The sequence below is a fragment of the Colias philodice genome, chromosome 9 (assembly GCF_061535455.1).
Source record: "Colias philodice isolate Cphi_HAF_F1 chromosome 9, ilColPhil1 Martin Lab GWU primary, whole genome shotgun sequence".
Classification (NCBI taxonomy): domain Eukaryota; kingdom Metazoa; phylum Arthropoda; class Insecta; order Lepidoptera; family Pieridae; genus Colias; species Colias philodice.
The window spans coordinates 11,675,830-11,696,692 of NC_143094.1; the positions used below are offsets into that span (position 1 = coordinate 11,675,830).

The 20,863-nt window shown below is 37.4% G+C and overlaps 2 protein-coding genes across 2 annotated transcripts in view; one reads left to right on the forward strand and one right to left on the reverse strand.

The window, feature by feature from the left end:
* Positions 1 to 20,863, forward strand: part of LOC149486155 (SH3 domain-binding protein 5 homolog) — a 243,113-nt gene that overhangs the window by 87,823 nt on the left and 134,427 nt on the right. The window lies entirely within an intron of this gene.
* The window catches only part of Hml (hemolectin), a 59,229-nt gene that overhangs the window by 7,176 nt on the left and 31,190 nt on the right, over positions 1 to 20,863 (reverse strand). The window contains exons 35-65 of the mRNA XM_089699526.1: positions 19,796 to 19,825; positions 19,035 to 19,186; positions 18,054 to 18,182; positions 17,015 to 17,403; positions 16,572 to 16,693; positions 16,073 to 16,266; positions 15,476 to 15,754; positions 14,822 to 14,980; positions 14,239 to 14,527; positions 13,447 to 13,609; positions 12,591 to 12,696; positions 11,999 to 12,269; positions 10,864 to 11,037; positions 10,078 to 10,288; positions 9,293 to 9,441; positions 8,753 to 9,006; positions 7,976 to 8,196; positions 7,323 to 7,540; positions 6,388 to 6,579; positions 5,504 to 5,631; positions 5,315 to 5,431; positions 4,959 to 5,078; positions 4,500 to 4,649; positions 3,539 to 3,691; positions 2,804 to 2,967; positions 2,110 to 2,239; positions 1,791 to 1,877; positions 1,323 to 1,485; positions 781 to 897; positions 389 to 607; positions 160 to 257 (exon numbers count right to left, since the gene is read on the reverse strand). Of these exons, the coding sequence (XP_089555652.1) occupies positions 160 to 257; positions 389 to 607; positions 781 to 897; positions 1,323 to 1,485; positions 1,791 to 1,877; positions 2,110 to 2,239; positions 2,804 to 2,967; positions 3,539 to 3,691; positions 4,500 to 4,649; positions 4,959 to 5,078; positions 5,315 to 5,431; positions 5,504 to 5,631; positions 6,388 to 6,579; positions 7,323 to 7,540; positions 7,976 to 8,196; positions 8,753 to 9,006; positions 9,293 to 9,441; positions 10,078 to 10,288; positions 10,864 to 11,037; positions 11,999 to 12,269; positions 12,591 to 12,696; positions 13,447 to 13,609; positions 14,239 to 14,527; positions 14,822 to 14,980; positions 15,476 to 15,754; positions 16,073 to 16,266; positions 16,572 to 16,693; positions 17,015 to 17,403; positions 18,054 to 18,182; positions 19,035 to 19,186; positions 19,796 to 19,825 (5,348 nt within the window). The remainder of the gene's footprint in view (positions 1 to 159; positions 258 to 388; positions 608 to 780; positions 898 to 1,322; positions 1,486 to 1,790; positions 1,878 to 2,109; positions 2,240 to 2,803; positions 2,968 to 3,538; positions 3,692 to 4,499; positions 4,650 to 4,958; positions 5,079 to 5,314; positions 5,432 to 5,503; positions 5,632 to 6,387; positions 6,580 to 7,322; positions 7,541 to 7,975; positions 8,197 to 8,752; positions 9,007 to 9,292; positions 9,442 to 10,077; positions 10,289 to 10,863; positions 11,038 to 11,998; positions 12,270 to 12,590; positions 12,697 to 13,446; positions 13,610 to 14,238; positions 14,528 to 14,821; positions 14,981 to 15,475; positions 15,755 to 16,072; positions 16,267 to 16,571; positions 16,694 to 17,014; positions 17,404 to 18,053; positions 18,183 to 19,034; positions 19,187 to 19,795; positions 19,826 to 20,863) is intronic.

Genomic DNA, 20,863 nt, shown 5'->3' on the forward strand with positions numbered 1-20,863 from the left:
GTGATTGTTGAAGAGTGAGAAACCGGCGAGTGGTGGAGCATAATTTATATAGAAAAGATTTCTGAAAACTGATAAGTTCCAAAATAGATAGTCACAACGTCTGCCTTGATTTCCTTGAAAAAATTTACTACTTCTATCAAAATTATACATTTTACGTACATCTTTAAGCATAACTTGTGGGTTCGCTCGCATTTTTTCTCCTCCAGTTGCAGCGGCCTCCCATTCCAATGTCACATTACATTTGTCTTTGGGTAATTCTGCAATATTAGCAATACATATTTTCAAGTTATTTTTAACACGATGATAACTTATAACGAAATACAACAGCATAGCAATTTTATTTTCTTTAGCTGGAACATTTAATAATCACAGGATTATAGGAACTCACCGCATTTGTATTCCGGACAACATTTCTCAGTAGTATTGACGGTTTCGAGTTTATAGAATTTCGGACAGTCCGGTGCTTTAGGACAGTTCTTTGGGTGACAGACAAGTTCCACTTTTGGACAGCATCCACTTTGGTCAATGATGCGTTCCATTCCAGGCTCTAGCATCTCTACTTCATTGTCACTGGGTATTGGTTGACACTCGTTTGCTGGCATACATTCTGTTAAATAATTCTTATTTAAGAAAGTATTTTGATAATTTTTTTGGCACTGTTGAAATTTTATCGTAATTTGAGAGTCCTAATTCAGCTAACTTAAATTACAGAATAGTTTACACAAATATAAATACTATTTTATTTTGATGGTGTGTTTTTATTGGCTGAACAAAACTTACCACAAGTGAATTCGCTACACCCTTCGGCATTTGTTTTCTGTTTACGCACTTGTCCGAAGCCACATACTATTAAGATAGGGTCCTTGCAATTTGGCTTATTTTTCTTTGGTTTCGGCACTGCAACAAATCCAGATTATAATTATTTTATTTTCATGTGTTTAGTAGATGAAGTATAACTTTATGTGTAATTAGCTCGACTAAACTTAGTTTAGACAGAAATGGAGGAAGGAAGATTTTATTCCTCGAGTAAGAGAATCTAAAGCATGATGTGCTCACTCATTTAGGGATTACACCGCAAATTGTTCTTTATAAATAGTTTTCAAGTCTATTTGTGTTAATTCTAATTTGTGAACCAAATAAAACTACGAAAAGAAGAGATAGAGTAGAGGAAATTCGATTACTGCGATAGATTCACGGGTGACCGAGAGGTTAGGCGATGCCTCGATTTGGCAGAAAGACGGGGGTTCAAATTCCGCATTGTTATCAAATTTTTCTATTCTAAAAAAATCAATTTTTTCGTTAAGAATAAAAAAAAAACTTACGGCACATATACTTCGGGCAGCAGGCCGAGTGCTTAGTGGGTTTCTTGATGAGGTTCTCGTTTTCAGAGCACATGGGCACGGTGCAGGTCTGCGTCGTGCACGCCACGTGCGCCAGGTTCTTGCCTTCCACTTTGCTGCACGTGCACTTTGTGCATGCGTCCTCCTGGGCGTGGAGAAAACGAAACAAATTTAGAAACATCCTGTATATATATTTTGTAAAGCATCTAGGATTCCATAGATGTTGAAAATCTGACGTGTGAAAGATCAGACTACTTTTAAAGTCGTTGACAATTACCAACGCTTAAACACTCTTAACAATAAATGCAACCTAATATATTGTTTAGAATTAAATATTCATATTATGTATTCATCACGAAATTGTCGAATCTCGTAAAGGAAAACAACAATTTTTTTTTAACAAACTTGTCTTATCGGAGCATATGATACAAAAGCATTAATCAACATTACCTGCCACTCATCTCCAGCATAATGTTCACTCTTGGAGTCACAGGGGAAGCACTTCGCCGGTTCGATACATGTGTTGTTCACGCGCACCTGATGACAATATCAATTATAAAACATGTAACATTTCAGAATAAAAGTTTAAAAAAGAGCACTATCAGAAGTGAAACTTCCTTGCAAGATTTAAACACACCAAAATCGTGGCCTTACTATATGACGTGACGGTATTGCCATGACGCGACCTTAAAATTTTACTCTCAAAGCGCCTATAGAAGTTTCACTTCAAAAACAAGAAGCTTCGTTTTGATTTTAGATTTGTTCTTACCTTCCCTTCAGGACAGAAGCAACCTTCAACGGGTTGGTTGGTACATTTCTTGGGATTCTTCTCCAGGTCTTCGTGGTTCTCACACGTGCGTTCACAATCCACACATGGTCTGTACACGAATGGTTCCTCACTGGAAAATGTAAAATTTTATTTCAGATAAATTAGTACGTTAAGCTTTTTGCAACAAAGCTTTTTCTCCTAACGACCCCGGAGAAGTAGAAGATAGATTTTACAAATTCGATAATCGAGATATTTATTCCTTTCAGACACTTCTATATTAATAAAAAAGGAAAGATTTGATTTTCGTACCCTAACAATTTAACTCAGAAATCATTCGGCCGATTAAAAAATTACTTATTTATTTGTATAACAATTTTATGTACCATAAAAATTAAATTTATAAATAACTAGCGGTCCGCCCCGGCTTCGCCCGTGGTATATAATATTTACGTTTTCTCTACATAAGAACCATCCTCGTACTTCAAGGAATATAATAAAAAAAGAATTATCGAAATCGGTTCAGCCGTTCTCGAGTTATGCGCTTACCAACACATTTTGCGATTCATTTTTATATATAAGATTACAAATATTAAAAATAAGGATGAGTCAGTATAATTTACAGTATAATTTTAGTAAAAAGCCCTAATCGTTAACTTGGCTCTTGGCAAATTTTTGGGGCACATGGGGCACTCACCAGGGCAAGGGGCAGATCTCATCTCTCCAAGTGAGGCACACGCCCTGCGCACGGCAATCCGCCGCATATCGGGCGAGCACTGTGCAAGCGTCCGTCGTGTTCAGTTCGCACAGTTCTGCCTCGCATTTCTCTACGTAGTCTTTAGGCTCTATGAGCGCGTGGCACTGTAAAACATTTCACTTAAAAAAAGGTATATTTGATTTTTGAAGTGAAAACTTCTTTAGCGGCGTGTAGCACTTTTTCTGTAATGGGTATAAAATCTTAAACTCGCGTCAGGACACGTGACCTGATCGAAAAAGCGTAAGTCGGATGGATATCAAACACCCTCAACGTTAATAATTAAGTTTTCACTTCTGCCGGCACTCCTGGAGTGCAACCCGTCTTTTTTTTTCGTCCAAATTGGTATTCATATTGTATTCGGAGTATATTTTGATCAATGACACGAAAATACTTTTGTTAAAACTACCGTTAACAGTACCTACTGCCAAAACGATTGCAATACTACTTTCATTACTACACATAATGTTATTGTCAAAATTAAAGTCCATATTGTCAACACTACTATCGAGAGTACCGTCAACACTTCTATTGACACTATATACTATTATCTTTAAACTATTAACAGTACATCAAAACTACCGTCAAACTAAAATCCGAACTATATATTTTATTATAAATCAGTTAAAATATAGGTGTTTCATCACTACCATCACCCATACAATCACCATCACTCACCGCGCCAAACTTATCCGCGTTCTGTATTTGCAAGCACGGGTTACGATCTGGTGGCGGCGGTTCACAGCGCGTTTGTTTCTGTTCACCGCATTGTTCTGGTGCTTCGCCCAGGGTGGTTAGGGCTTCGGGACTCGCTTGCCAGCTGGCGCCGTACTGTGGGTTTGAATATAGGTATTTTATTTATTTTATTTTTACACTTTATTGTACAATACCAGTAATAAAAAACATATATAATTTAACATAGAGGTATGTATATAAGTACATAAAAAACATATTATAATTAATGAAAATACATTTATAGGCAAAGATAAAGGTGCGGAACAGAAAGAGTGTAAGAAGGAAAATATATTTGGTTACTGTGGCACTTAGGCGGACAACAATTTAAATTGATTCTAGGTTGTTTCTCAAATTTCATTCCAACCAGGCCACAAATGTAGCCACATTAATATTTTTTAATATTTCAAGACATTTTTTTTGCTTTTCTAAACTGTTTAAAAAATTAAATTATTATTACCAAAATTACATTTGGTGATTTTGAAATTGAAATTATTGGTATATTTATCAGTTATGAATCATATACTAACAAGGACATTTATATCTTTATCTTTTTTAACCGACTTCAAAAAAAAGGAGGAGGTTATCAATTCGGCCGGTATGTTTTTTTTTTTATGTATGTACACCGATTACTCCGTGGTTTCTGAACCGATTTACGTGATTCTTTTTTTGTTCGATGCGGGATGGTGTCGAATTGGTCCCATAAAAATTTTATTCGGATAGGCCCAGTAGTTTTTATTTTATGAGCATTTTTGTCTGTATTTGTAAATGTTGCAAGTGCAAGTTTGAAGTCGGTTGTTTTTAACGCAGTTATTGACTTGTTATCTCTTCACATATTACTTATACTAATTCTAGATCCTTATCTAATTCATTACGTATTATTAAACACCTCTCACAAATAACTTACCGCTAACAAGTCTTCAGTAGGCTCTCCCTTACTAGTGGTCAGCTGCGGTCTATCAGAACTGCACTCACCGCACAAACCCTCAGTACGACGAGCGTACACGTGGGATGGAACTTGTACTAATATCTCCATTTTTTCTTGTTTCACTTGTAACTGGAACAGAATTAGTATTAGTATTTGAATCATGTATAATAAGATCATTTTCTTCACCGTTAATAACAACAATATTTATGATAATATCATCCTAATTCTTGATTTTCATTGCTTCCATTTTTATAACTAAATTATTAGCATTAAAATCGTGTAAAATAATATCATATTCTTGATAATTAACATCAAAAATATTATCATCATCTTTGATGTCGTCGTCACCAACGTCTTCATCTTTATTTTCATAAAATAAATTGAAATGGTGATTTAATGTTATAAATAAAACAAAATTCACACAATTATTATTATTACCTCAAGATACAAGTCGGGTATGGCAACACTGACGTCTTGTCCGAACATCATGGACACGAGCGCCCACTCGTTGTCAAGTGGATAGCGGAATACTTGATTACCGTTTACTAGCGTCACCAACTGTCAATTAAAAATGTTTAAAATCGTTCCACAAATAAAGTTATATCTTATTACATAGCGACAAAAAGTATCTTATTTTCTATCCAAAGTTTTATTTACCCTATTAAAATCCATAAAAATGCCTCCGTCAGTTCAAAAAGCAAAAAAAAACAGACAGAATTTGAAAATATTGCATGCATTAAATGAAATAATATGTACTAGATTCTCTTTTATGGTAATAATAAAAAAAAACTTACCTTCTTAGTAGCAGGATCTTTGCTGATGCGTATCGTGTTGTTTCCATGTATAAGATGAACGATTTTGACGCACGCAGCTTCGGGATTCTCTTCACATGGACCGTTCGTTGCATAGATCTATGGAAAAATTAAAGTACATAAATAATAAAAAAAAATATTGCCAGCTTTTGATGATGTTATTATTTATACCTGATATTTATGTCCTCCGTTTTCATTCAAGTCCCTGGAGACTAGGTAAGTGCAGTTTCCAAGGTGTGGTAGATAGTCATCCTCAAATGTTACGTATTTGGCCGGTGTGCCCGTGCCCTTACAAACGCCTGTAAGGGTAAAAAGGTTAAGAAAAGTTTTTCTTCATTCATTCTGAACAGCATGTATAGGAATTCAGACGATACCAGTGTAAAAGCGGTCAAAAATGGCAAAAGTATTATATAGTCACTTTATTGTATTTTCAAATCAAAAAAATATTGTTACAGATGGGGTCTCATATCTTTAATAGTCGTTACCAAAATTGGAAATATATTTGTCATAAGAACAGCTGACTGAGGTAATCTGTGGACTTAATTTTAAATCTGGTTGTCGGTTATAAAATAAACAATTAATGTCACCATTAGATCGTAGTTGACATATCGGTTACGTTGTGTGTAAAATTCCTCCACTTTCGATGGAGAAATTCCACCACCATTGCATGCGTGTCTAATTTTTACAACTTCGATGGAGGAATTCGAAGTTCGATGGAGAAATTCGAGCTTCGATGGAGGAATTCGACCTTTACACAGGCTTTAGTTTTCCCAAATATATATAAACTGTATTATTTTAAAACTTTAAAACTTTTTTAATAAAGATTTTTCGATTTCTATTTAAAGTGAAACTTTTATTACATCGTCTCAAACTTTTTGGTCTGTGTAGCGCATGTGGCGTGACGGTCGGCTGCCGAGGTATAAAGCAGTGTTCGGAACCGTACGATAATAATTATCGTACAAATACGATAATTTTGTGCCTAAGTTTCACTTTTACCGTGGTTTCATAAAACCACACAACATTTTTTTTCTATTTGTTTCTCAGTGGACACTCACAGTCGACACAGTCGTGGGGCAGCACGCACTGGTCGCCGCGGCGCAGCGTGCCCTCGGGGCAGAAGCAGCCGGGGAAGCACGCGCCGGGCGCGGGCGGGCACGCCGCCAGCCCGCTGTACAGCGGCCCGCACGCCGGCTCGCAGCGCTTGCGGTAGCAGTCGTGGTGCCTCAGTGGGGGGGGGCACTCCGCCGCTGAGGGCACACATTTTTTTGATTAGTATTTATATAAATGTAGGACCTCGGAAAAATACGTGGGCAGACTGAAAATCAGCGCTGTTCGGGTGTCCCCAGCATGGCTGAGTCTGTTCCCATTGCCTTATATCTATGTACTTTTTAAGTTAAGGTAGTCTAAGTTTTTGTTGGCATTAAAGCTTTTTTTCTTTCTTTCAGAAATAGAGGATTTGCCCACATAATATCGAATATGTAAATGTAGTTATAATGGTAAGCGTAAGGCACTTCGCTGCTATGAAAGAGGTTATATTTAATGAATTAGCGTGATTGTAACACTAATTTTTGTAATAGAAAAGATACAGGCTTTTGATACAATGCACATTAATATTTGCAGTTAGGGTACGTGATAAAAGTAACAACATGGGTTCTAGAAGTGCGTTTATGATGTCAAAACATCCTCGCAATAAATATAAACTGAATCAATACCAACCGAGTTTTTTTTAAATTAGGGATAATTATTGCATTCATGGTGTTCCTCAAGGAGCAATCATAGGTCCACTACTACTTAATATTTTCATGATATACAAATAAATTAAAATACAGATAGCGTTCATAAAGCAGCAGATATTTACCCTCTATCCATTGCGAAAATATTATTAACAATGCAGATTTAGGAAATGTCAATCTAATACGAACAATGAAACATAAGCGCAATTATAATTCAAATTTTGTTCTTATTCTAATTGTTTAATCCCTGAACTTACGGCAATTATTCTGAATCCTCCAGTCCTCCAGATCAATGTTGGCATCAGCTGCGAGGCACTCCGCCACGAGTTGGTCCAGCAGCTGGCAGCGGCACTGCTCCCCTGTGTTCTTAGTACCGTTGACAATCATCTCCGTGCACTCGCAGATCTTCTCCAGGCAGATGTCACGCCACTTGTCCAGGTTGAGCACTTTAGCGCAACGGGATAGCGGCTCTTGCCTGTGTAAATGGTCGTTTTATGTAAATTTGATTTGATGATGTACGTGAAATATAAAATCAATTGGTGAGTATCAGGACTGTTTTGTGTTATGGCAATTTTTTTTGACGTGACAACGTCTTATAATTCGATAGAGCAAGCTGCACGCACGAAAAAACATGACTCATGCGGCGTTACCTCGCTCTGAGGCGTTCCATGTAAGGCTTGAAGTGCAAGCGAGAGCGCGGAACGAGCGACAAAGAAGCGCAATCAGACGTTGTCACATTCAACTATGGTCAGTAAACCGACTTTACAGACAACAAATTTTTTGTATTGAAATTGAAACTTTTTTATAGAAATCAGTTGAAAACTTCGAATTTTCTATTTCCAAAGCTTCTAAAAGAGTGTAAAGAGCAAGTAGTCGCAGCTTTGCTGTGCGGGTGTACGGGAGCGCTCACGTGATCACTTTGCACAGGTCCCAGGCGCGCTGCTGGTCGGACGGCCGCGGCGGCACGATCTCGCGGCAGGCGGGCGGCTCCTGGCCCGGGCGGCGCCACGCGCGCGCGAACTGCTCCGTGCTGGTTGCAGTCTTGCCGCCCGGCAGCCGCCGCTCGTTGTCCAGCCTGCCGTCGAACGCGCCGCACAGCCCGTCCGCGCTGTTCTTCCATTGCTCGCCCAGCTGAACGACAGAACATAAAATTTTGTGTTTATTTCGAATGGGAGAAAAGGTTGACGAAACAAGTTTTAGTTTTGAATTTACTGACAATGCGCGCCCAGCTGTATAAAAACTCACATTACAGTTTATTTTTTACTTATAATGAACGACATAACACATTTCAGTTTATTGTTTACTATCATGCGCACCAAGCTGAACAACATAGTTTAGATTGTTGTTTACTATCATGCGCGCCAAGCTTAACGACACAATATATTTTAGATTATTTTTTTTATTATCATGCACGCCAAGCTGAATGATACAACACATACAATCTATTGTTTCGTATTCACTGAAACGATGCGAATAAAAATGAATCGCCAAATGTGTTGCTAAACGTGAAACTTCAGAACGATTCGACCAATTCACATTATTTTTTAATGTTTTTGCACAAGTAATGGATTTTTTAAGGAGACCAATAATACAAAATTTGTCACAAATTGCCACAATAGGACAACACAACGTCCAACTGGCAGCTAGTTACATTTTTAGGATTAATTTAGAGCGCAGCCAAACTCACCCCAATCTTAATGTCACCGTCCTGCGTATACGTCACGACGAAGCCATATCTTAACGACCTAATTTCTAAACCAGTTCCGAGCTGCGATACTTTGAAACTGTTCTTCTGGAAACAGATTTTCTGTGTCTGTTCTACTGTATATTCGTAATTGTCGTACTGGATTATGAAATCTGGCCTAACGGTAATGATTTCTTCATCTTGGTTCACTATGAGTTCATTCTTGCAACCCCCGTCAACTGTGCACCTCTTTCTAGCTGCAATTTAAAAAATTAACAGCTTTAGGAAATGGCAAAATGACCTTTTTATACGTCTAAAGTGGTCTTATTAACAATAATGACAATGTAAGTTTGCAAAGTCAGGAAATCTTTTTGAATTAGGATACTTCTGATATTAGAATCCTTTTTGGAATTGTTACTGGTGCTATCTGGAGGGACTAAGCATAAGAGGTGCAGATATTAATTGGGTATTTTTTTAGCTAGTAATTGATTAATTTTAATTTTCCCATTATGTATTTATATTTATTTGATATGAAACACTTACCAAGCACAGCCCAGGAGTCGAGTCTGTTATCCCTTGCCAATATATGATGGCAGACATCATACTTGTATTCCAGCCCATCAAAGGTGTTAAATGTACGACCCGTTATATTGCACCAGTGCATTTGTTCTGGCGGTGGTTCGCAAACGTATCTATTCAAATTCAAAAAGATATAGAGCGGTCATAATGATTTTACTTGTGAATTTATTGTTGCTTAAGTGAATTTCATATTTTATGAATGCTTCCTTGATAATTATTTTCCAACATACTTTTTTTACAAGGATTAAGAGAGAATATTTGCCGATCAATATTTGAACGAGATACCTTTTTTAAATCATTATCTGAAGATACATTTTACAAACGTCAATTAGTTTTGTAGATTTGTGAATCAGTGGATGTGAACTTTTGACTTGATAGTTTAAAATAAATAGAATAGAATAGCATTTAATCGCAGTAAAAAAGAAATACATAAAAAATCCATATGAAAGAACCTCCTCATTTTTTGAAGTCGGTTAAAAAATAATGAAAACAATGAACAAAAGGCCAGTGCTCCCACTGCTTTTCAGCCATAGCCTTTGTTAAACCACTAATAATGGTCTAAGATCCGAACATAGGTCGACCTTCACCGGCGTGATAATAGAATAAGACCAATTTTATAATAAATTTAGTGTATTAAAAATGTATTAAAAATGGGTTGACTGGGAAAATCCTGGACAGGACATTTTTATTGAATTAATAAAAACATTTTTTTTAATTAAGTTCGGATCTTAGACCATAATTATACTTACTGTGGGCACTCCTCATTCAATCTCTTTGTGTCGAGCCGTAACATATACTTCGGTGGGCAAGCTGGCGCTGCACATGGTGGTGGTGCACCAGGAGGTCGTGATGGTTTGAACATTGGTGGTATACACTTGAATTGTTCGCATTCGCGTTTGGTGCTCCCTGGCCCAGAGGTGACAGGCTTGTTGAGAGAGAACACGTTCTTTTGTGGCCGACCTGGGAAATATACATTGACGTAATAACAAATAACAAGTGAATTCTTAACAAATAAACAACTAGACTCACAATCGCGTAGTGAAATGTCGTCAAAATATGTATAAGCGACTTTAACGTAACATATTCATTGAAATGTTCACCTTATGTGATCAATATTGGCCTTGGTTCGTGGCAGTAACTATAGTACAATGCACAAAGAAGAGTAAATAGCAATGCACCAAATCTTGAAACAATTTAGCTTAAAAAAAATGATATTTAGATTTAGATTATTATATATTCTGTATTTTTCTTATAATCTTATATATAAAAATGAATCGCAAAATGTGTTGGTAAGCGCATAACTCGAGAACGGCTGAACCGATTTCGATAATTCTTTTTTTATTATATTCCTTCAAGTACGAGGATGGTTCTTATGTAGAGAAAACGTAAATATGTACCACGGGCGAAGCCGGGGCGGACCGCTAGTAAAAAATAAATAAGTGGCCAAGTACTAACCAAGTTTGATCTAGATACCACATATCAATAATATTTAGTATCACAATCGAATACCACAAAAATCAATCATCAATACTCACTATATCGTCCACCCTTGGAATATCCTCCCTTGGCGTATCCTCCCTTAGCGTATCCGCCCTTGGAGTAACCCCCATTATACTTGTAGCGACTGTAGCCTGGCTTGTTGCCGGCGTTGCTGTTCACTTTGTGTATAGTGTAGCCAGCAGGACACTCGGCTTTGGGACATTCGAAGGCTGAAAAATTGATTTTTAATAATATAGTTCAATATCGGTCGACTTATCAACACAAATATTAATAACTAGCTTCCGCTCGCGACTCCATCCGCGATGTCGGTCTATAAAACTGAAAAACTTTTTTTCTACATATTTTTCCAGGATAAAAAGTATCCCATTTTATGCCCAGGATGATAAGGTATAATTATACCAAGTTTCATCGAAATCGAACCATTAGTTTTCAAGTGATGCCTGAACATACAGAGACACAGACAACAATTTTTTTAATCACATATTTGGGTTTGGTATCGATCCAGTAACACCCCGTGCTATTTGAATATTGAAAATATTGAAAAAATAAATCTATATTTAAGAGCATAAATGGTGTATCGGTACGATTATAATTTATGTATAATTCAAAGTGTTGATATTAAGTACACTTTAAAGATAGTTTAATCAATAGCTGTTTAAAGGTGTGTTTTTGTGTCCGTTATCTTTCAAACAATAAACTTCTAATAAGCTCAATTAAGTTTTATTTAGTTACACTGCGTAATGTTTGCTCATTTGACTTGAACATAGTAATACACTTGAATGGTCTTAGTTATAGAGTTAAATTCCTGCATAAATATAAACAAATCAAATCATCATTACATTATGGATGTACATCACTACATAGTATAAAACAAAGTCGCTTTCTCTGTCCCTATGCCCTTTGTATGCTTAAATCTTTAAAACTACGCAACGGATTTTGATGCGGTTTTTTTTAATAGATAGAGCGATTCAAGAGGAAGGTTTTAGTATATAGCTTCACGCGTCCTACGTACATTATTTGCTCGTAACTAAATCAGTATGTTATAGTAGGACGCGTGAGAGATTAAAATTTATTAGGTTTTAGACAAAGCAGGCGAAGCCGCGGGCGGTAAGCTAGTATTTAAGTAAGTTTTGTTTTTCAGACGAATCCTGCCCTAAACTTTATACTTACGTTTCTCAGTAGTAGTAGTTGGAGCTGGTGTAGTAACTTTAGTGGTAGGTGGTGTATTAGCAACTGTGGCCATCACAGTGGTGATCACCGTTTCCGGGACCGGCATCAGCGTGGTGGTGAGACAGTCCTTCTCATCATCAGGACAGTCTTGGAGACCATCACACCACTTGTCAAGGGGCAGACATAGTTTACTGGTCGGGCAAATTTTGGTTCCGTTGGTGCAAGGCTCGCAGAGGCATTCGCAATCATCTGTTAGACGAGGGACGAGGTCCTGGGGAAAATTTTTGGAAAATTAAATGAAATATTTTTTTATCACAACTAGTGAAGTTAGTTAGAAAGAAAACTTTGGATTGTGATAATGTCATCAGTTATGATTTCATCATAATTCGATGTTTTTTAAAGTACCTCTTTTAATTTTATCTTTTATGAATTTAAATTTTAAGTTTAATTTGACATAATTTAAGTGCTGCACCCAAATTCATACAACTTTTCAAGACAAGTTTCTTAAAAAATATCCAAGGAATATGATTTCGCTATTTATAATTATATTTGTTGAATCGAGTGATAAAAAATAAGAGAAAGAGTTACTTACAGGTGCACACTGGCAATCAACAGCGGGCTTGCAGTCTGTGATGCCGCCAAGTTTGCACACACATTCCCTGCATTTCTCATCACGGAACTTGGATCCGACTGGGTATCTGCGGATGGACAATAAATTTTATAATTGAAAAAGAAAAATAATTTCAGTATTTGTAGTTAGTCAATTTGGTGGGCCACCTGATGTCAACTGGTCAAGTTTTCTATTTTATTTTTATTATTATTTTTTGTTTGTCAAAGTTTCAAAAAAACACTTATCCAAGTTTACAGCTGTTTACTATAAAATGTTGTTTACACAACAGTTTTAGCGACCACAAGGGAATTAAGAAGATCGTATTTCGGTTAACAACGCCAACTTTCTGATGACATTAGCTGATAATTGAGTAGCTATTTTAAAAGCTAAATAGCATTTTATACTTCAATTGTGAAGAATTATAAATTTTATATTTCATACGGATTCGATCACCTTAGCAACAAACAACCTCGCAGACTTTCTCGTTTACAATATTGTTAGTCATAACTTTTGATTTAATATTTTTGTGGATGAATAGTTGTCATTATTTCATGTCTGAACATGCTTAGCTGTGGAATACTATAAAAAGCCGCTTTCCTTTGTCTCGTTGCGCATTCGTACGAACCGTGCCTCGGGGCTCGGACGTTGTTTATACGACGTTCGACCCAACTACCTTCACTTTGCTAATAGTCGTTGACTAGCTGCGATTTGTTATCAACTTACCTACATCAATTAGGTAGCTTTGTAGAATCGCAGAACATTCTTATTACATTTCAAACTACATAATATATAACCCGGCCTCGCGTGTAATTTCTTATAATATTATAAGTATACTCACGTAAAGAACAGAATCATACAGGGACACTGGTCCCTGGGCACGCACGAGTCCCCGTCATAGTGCAGTGGGGCTGTACAAGCGCACTCGCGCAGGGGGACCCCGGGGCACAGCGCGCAGGGCGAGGGGGTGGGGGCGCGCTCGTCCGCGGGAGGGACCCTCACCGCTGGGGGGAGATGTTTTTTTTATGTCAGAGCAAGCAAAGGGGCAGGTGGGCCACCTGATGTTAAGTGGTCACCACTGCCCATAAACACTTGCAACACTAGAAATGTTGCAGGTGCTTTGCCGGCCTTTTATGGACAAATAAGCACTTTTCTTGAAGGCTCTTTTCTTGAAGGCTCTTTTCTTGTATATTTATAAATATATGGTAATATTATTTTAATTGTAATTTATGGAGACGATAGGGACTGTTTTGAAGGGATTTACTTTGTACTGACTATTACAAAGTACATTTTTTAAAAATAAAAATAGTAAAATAATATCATCGAAGTATGATAGTAATTTATGCATTTGGATTGCAAAAGTTCCATTCATCTGAATCAATCTTGTTAGTGCAAATTCAAAAATAAATAACCCAAAGTCCAAGTAAAAAATAAATCTTAGAGTATCTACTCTTGGATATGAAAAGTGTTTTACGTTACATTTCATTATATTTTAGTTAAAACAAAGTTGAAGTCAGATACGTTATTATAACAGCACATTTCAATAAATGCAAAAATAACTAACGCTTCCAACTACAGGATCGATTGTCATGAAATTAAATATGTAGTCAGTAAAATTTCCAATTTGACTTACGGTACGGCTCATAGCATCCAATCGGTTCCACGCTTATCTCCAACGCCCTATCCCACTTGATTGGCAACAATTTCAAGTACTGCGCGTGCAATGGCGGTCTAAACTCGTTCATAACCACGGAACTGCTGTCGAAGTTCCCGGGGAACATCCTGGGAAAGCCATTCTGATCCAGCATCGGGTTGAATATGCTCAGGTCGGAGGTATACATGATGTTGTAAGTGGTTACATAGCCCGTGGGACCACCCTTTGTCTTGATGCCCGTTATGTTCCGGGGGGACGTGAAGTTGAACTGAAAATTTTGTATTTTTAACAATAGATATTTAAAATCAGATCATGTTAAAGTCTAGTCAGAAGATAAGCGAGTTGGATAATTATGATTACTTTTAAAATCACTTAACTGTTCCAGCACAGAGATTACTTTTAGAAAAAAAAAGATGATATGTCGTGAAAGAAAGTATGTTGTTGGAAAGATAAAAATTAAGCGACATAAGCTTATGTATCGTTGTTACAATGTATAGAAAGACTTGATGAGTGGAAAAATAGAGTAATAAAGAAGCAAATAACAAGAAATTAGTAAACATACCATAATCCATTCTCCAGGAGTGCTATAAAGTGGTCTCCATCCTCTCTCGCTATCCAACTTAAGATAAGGCCTATCATCATTATTCGAGCTCACTTCGATCATTTCTACGGGCAGGTCTGCACCGAGTCCTAAAGGTTCTGTACATTGCATTGGTTCCTCCTGAAAATATATTGAAATTATAACAGACTAGGTTTCCGCCCGCGGCTTCGCCCGCGCAGTCAAAGAAAACACCGGATAGTTCCCGTTCCCGTGGGATTTCCAGGATTGCGTCATTTTGCCGGGATAAAAAGTAGCCTATGTCCTTTCTCGGGTATCAAAATATCTCTATACCAAATTTCATGAAAATTGGTTCAGTAGTTAGGTGTGATTGAGTAACAGACAGACAGACAGAGTTACTTTCGCATTTATAATATTAGTATGGATAGTATGGATGTATGATTGAAAAAATTGAACACGAAAGTATAACCTCCTTGTTTTGAATGCCGTTAAAATAATATAGAAAAGAGAGACCGACCAATCTGCAGGGGATATAAAAGGGACAAATGGATAATAATGGACAATTACTCTAATATCTGATTCTCTAATATCAAGAACTTGGTTCATTCATATTTAAACTTATTTAGTTTAAATACTTTTATAACGTGTTGAACTTACCGTGGTATACGCCAAAGTCGATGGAATCGTTACTATCAATGGCGTTGTAACTGTAGTAGGTTCCGGAGTAGTAGTCGTAGTGGTGGTTGTAGAAGTAGTAGTAGTTGACGTGGTAGTAGTAGAAGTAGTAGTAGTGAATTCTTCACAGCCAATAAGATCAAAGCGGATTGCAATCTCGTTGTGCCAAGTGCGAGGATGGATGCGTACGAACTTCGCTTCGAAGGGCTTGTCAAATATCTGGTCGAGTGGTGTTTTGTGGTCTATGGGGCCGCGGAAAACCTGTGCAAATTCAAACATAAATAACCCAAAGTCCAAGTAAAAAAGCAATCTTTGAAGTGGCTGCATAGTCGGTATATGGAGTAAATAATTATTACATTGAAGATTGCCAATAGTCAAATAGGCAAATAGGTCAATAAAATATATTACAGAGGTAATCGAAATCTATGATAAAAATGTGAATTAATTAGTTCACCAAAAGTTCCCAAAATGTTCACAAACTTAACATTCAAAATCTTAGAAATATCCAGATGAGATGTTTGGTACCTCAACTTACTATTAATAAGTTAATATTTAAGCAGTAATAAAAATTGTGATTACCTTCGGAGACCCATCCAGATCTTCCACAGGCGAGAACACATGCCCATCATCACCATACATGACGTCATAACTCGTGACATATTGGTCGAATATCGGGTTTCCTTGTAACGACACGCCGTATACAGCAGTTCGTTCTGGTAGTTCCACCTGGATGTACTGGTTCTGGTCGGATACCAGCGGGTTCCAGCTGCCAGCTGCAGATGGAAATAATAGTGGTAAAGGATGAAAGGGGTAAAGATGCATTAAATTTTCAGGTATATTGTTAATTATTTTTTTATAAAATATAGCTGTCATTTTAAACCCATACAGACTTTTAAAAATTGCAAATAGAACACGATCCTGAGCGTCGCCTCATGATCGAATATTTAAATTACACACATACTACACTAACATTCTATTCTTTTTTTTTCTTATGTAGGATTAGTAGGATTATGTATAAAATCAATAATTACAAATCTGACGGATTTTTAGCGGAGACAAATAATGTTTCTTCTCTTACCAGATTCTGCAGTAGGTGGTCCATCTAGCATGGAAAATTGTGGTTGGAACATGGGACTGAACACTGAACTCGCGGTGACCACACCCACTGGCTCTGGGGGACTCCATAGGAGGTGCTTGAAGCTGGAAGGAGATGGTTATTTTTTTTATTAAGAAATATTAGAAATTGTTTTGGGTATTGAAAGGTCTTTAAGCCCTGTTTAAACATTATTATTAGGACTGAATGAAAAACATGATCAAGTTAAGTAGACGACCGGACAGTCGTCTACTTAACTTGATTCTTCTTTTGAGTTGTAGGTAATTTTCATTCAAAATTCGTTTTTTCATTTCGAACATTTTCATTTATCAGAAACGCGAAAGCGCTGGCATCAAATAGTTTAAATTTTTTTGGCCTTTACATTTTACTCAGTAGAACAAATCTAATTAACTACAAGAATCACTTACTTGTTCGGATTACACTTGGGCAGAGGGGACACTGTAGACTTTATTACAAGAGGAGGTAAAGTCGAACTCTCTGTAGTTGGTACAAAAGTGGTGGGGATAGCTGTACTGGGCGTCCACGTGGTTTTGGGGGCAAAAGTGGTTGTAATCTCTGCAATTATTGGTAGAGTGGTTTCAGTGTACGGTGTAGTGGCGTTAGTGGTTGGAGTGGTGGGCGTGGTGATGGATGTTTGTATGGTGGATGCTTTTCTGTGGGAGTCCGTGATGATCATGGTCGCGTGTGTTGGCCCTTCTATGGGGATGAAGGTGGATGCGCAGTCGCTGGTGTCACAGTGGAGCGCGTTGTCCAAACACTGGCATTTGGTACAGTCGTCTACGATCACGCCTCCCGGCTGGAAAGGAATAAATGTTTCGTAACGGCAGTTATAGTGCTGTTGAAGCTATTATTATTTATTTATCACACATAATTAATTATTACATATTTGTGTTTATAAACAAAATCAGAAAAAATAGCAATGTGTTTTTCTTATGCAACAAGATTTTTGAGTTAACCTGATTGATATGTTTTATTACCGAATGAATAAAACATATCAATCAGGTTAACTCCTGAATTTACCTATCATGATATATATTTTTTTGGTCCAATCTGTGCACGCATGCACGTTCTAATGTGTGTGTGAATGTGGGCATGTATATAACGTGCGTGTACATGTACACTAACCTTAACAATCCGTCCCTTGAAGTTACAAGTGCAGTCCTGTACGGGCACGCACGTGTGTGTGTGTGTATGTGAGCATGTATATAACGTGCGTGTACATGTACACTAACCTTAACAATCCGTCCCTTGAAGTTACAAGTGCAGTCCTGTACGGGCACGCACGTGTGTGTGTGTGTATGTGAGCATGTATATAACGTGCGTGTACATGTACACTAACCTTAACAATCCGTCCCTTGAAGTTACAAGTGCAGTCCTGTACGGGCACGCACGTGTGTGTGTGTGTATGTGAGCATGTATATAACGTGCGTGTACATGTACACTAACCTTAACAATCCGTCCCTTGAAGTTACAAGTGCAGTCCTGTACGGGCACGCACGTGTGTGTGTCGCGCCACATGGAGCCCGCAGCGCACGTGCTGTTTGCGTTCTTAGACACGCAGCCGTTTACGCATGCCTGCTAATAAAAATATAGTAAATTACATGGACGTATAAAAAAAGACGGACGGTATATCGCCTAAACATTGAGTGAAGCCTAGTAATGGCGGCGAAACATCCATGTGTGTGTGCCATGTTGCCATGGCAACAGCTGTTCTGTTGACAATGGCGGCTGTATTTTTTTCTATAAATTTTGCCGTAATAATTTTGGCATTAAAACATAAAAGAAATAACTTGCTTCCCTGTGGAATGTAATCCCTCGTGTTTTGTTATTTAAAATTGTACTGTTGCGACACCATTTAACCACGCAAGACGGCATTTTAAATATTTTTTGTGAAACAGTGACGCAGTTAATCAGTCGGTAGTTCAGGACGTAATGGCGGCCGACTAGCTTACTATGGTGAGAGTGTGTGCGTGTTTATTGTCTTTACACGATCGCTAGCTTACTATGGTGGCTTCACGTTGTTTGTTCGTAATACGGCGTCCGTCTTTTTTTATACGTCCATGGTAAATTATAACAAGTAACATAAAAATATTAAAGAGAATGAATAATCACTGGAAATTCAGACGAAACTCATAAAGATGCACAATCCTAAAAAACGCCTCATAATAGAAAGATAAATCGAGTTTACTAAGATTAATTAGTGAACTAGTCAGATCGATACTCTAATAATTATGCACAATGATTGTTTTGAAGGTTGTTTTTAAGTCTCTATCGCGCATGTCCCCGCGGTCAGAAATCAAGAAAACCACGGTTATATCAACGCTTTAGAAGTTGATTTAAATAAGTTTTGATCTCTTCAACTATATCCATGCCAAAATCAATTCCATTTCACTTGAAAGGTTTAACCGTATACGCTATAAAACAGACCTCTCCCATCAAACACTGCCCCTGATTCTGCAACTGCCCCTTGAAGTGGTCACACAGCTGATCACAAGGGTACAGGCACTTGAACTCTTCACCCGGGGCACACGGACCGCTTGAGGTTGTTGATGATGTTGTTGATGGTGGTGTTACTTCTTCTGAAGAGACAGTTAAAATGGTTAAGGATGGATAATAATCTCAAAGTTTTATCAATTTTCTTGAGGAGTGTTCAAAACGTCGGGTTGATAATTTATGAAATGAATAAATCGCATTTGATATCAGTTAAAAAATATATTTTACATCTTTATTTTTTTTTTGTTTAATTTGGAGTTAAAATTTTTCATACTGTAAAATTATACAGAAGCTTATAAAATATAATGAGTTATGAGCACACACATGCATGTTAAATCGAGACACAGTATTTACGTGATACCAATTAAAATGATTTTTATATCATTAGTTTTTCCATCCGAATAATAGAAAGCACTATTTTTGAGTAGTATAACTCTTATAAAAGTATAATAAAACTAGCGGTCCGCCCCGGCTTCGCCCATGGTACATATTTCGCAATAAAAGGTAGCATGTTCTTTCTCAGGGTCTAAAGATTATCTGTGCCAAATTTCATCAAAATCGGTACAGTAGTTCATGCGTGAAAACCATACATACATACATACAAACCTTTCCTCTTTATAATATTAGTATAGATTAGTATAGATAAAGACAACTCAATAATATAAGGTATAATATATTCGATTGTTTTTATTTACCTGTTTGTACTCTAACCGAGGGTACTGCTTCTGAAAATAATTTTATGAAAGTTATTTTGATTGTAAATATACACGTAACATAAGGAGGTAACGTCAATATCTTAACATTTTTTTTTAGAAATCAGTTAATTATATTTCTTTCAACATATTGATGGTTCATAAATTTATTTCATAGTTCAAGTGCCCGTAACTTGAGGTTTACGCCTTTAGTACACCTACGCATTCGTATGCGGCAGCGAGCCTCTGCGGAACTACTGCGTAGCGAAATATTTGCGGAACGTTAGTACACAGCAATGTTTTCGCAACTTTTTCGCAATGATATGCCATTATAATTTTCGACGACTGCAGGTGCAGACGTAATTTTTGTACGTATTTTTATAATCTGCGTGTCCAATTGTGTATAATACGGGATAATCTCGAATATAATGCAAAAATAATTCAGTATTTTCGGCATCCATGGTGCGAAAATCTGTCCTCACCGACAGATCGCGAGCTGACGCATTGCGATGCGAAACATCACTAGCGAAACGTATGCGTCTGTGTAACGGCCATTTCGCAGGTCCTTACGAAACAATACTGACAAGGACGCAACTATTTCATCTATCTATGTGCTAGAGTGAGACATATCATATGCGAAAACCTGCCACACTACTTACAGTTTTTTCGCTGTTTCGCTGCCGCATACGAATGCGTAGGTGTACTAAAGGCGTTAACCCGTGTATCACGCAGCGACACGCAGCCACATACGGTAATACGCAACAACACACTGTAACACGCCACAAGACGCAACCACACGCCGCAACAGATAACAACACACAGCAACATTGTAGTGGTAAAACGCTCATATTCCATAACTAGCTTCCGCCCACGACTTTGTACGTGCATCCCCGTTTTTCCCCGTTCTCGCAAGAATTTCGGGAAATCCTTTCTTAGCGGATGCCTACGTCCTAACATCTATCTGCATGCCATATTTCAGCCCGATACGTCCAGTGGTTTGGGCTGTGCGTTGATAGATCACTATATCAGTCACCTTTGAGTTTTATATTATAGATTTAGCTGTATTAAGAA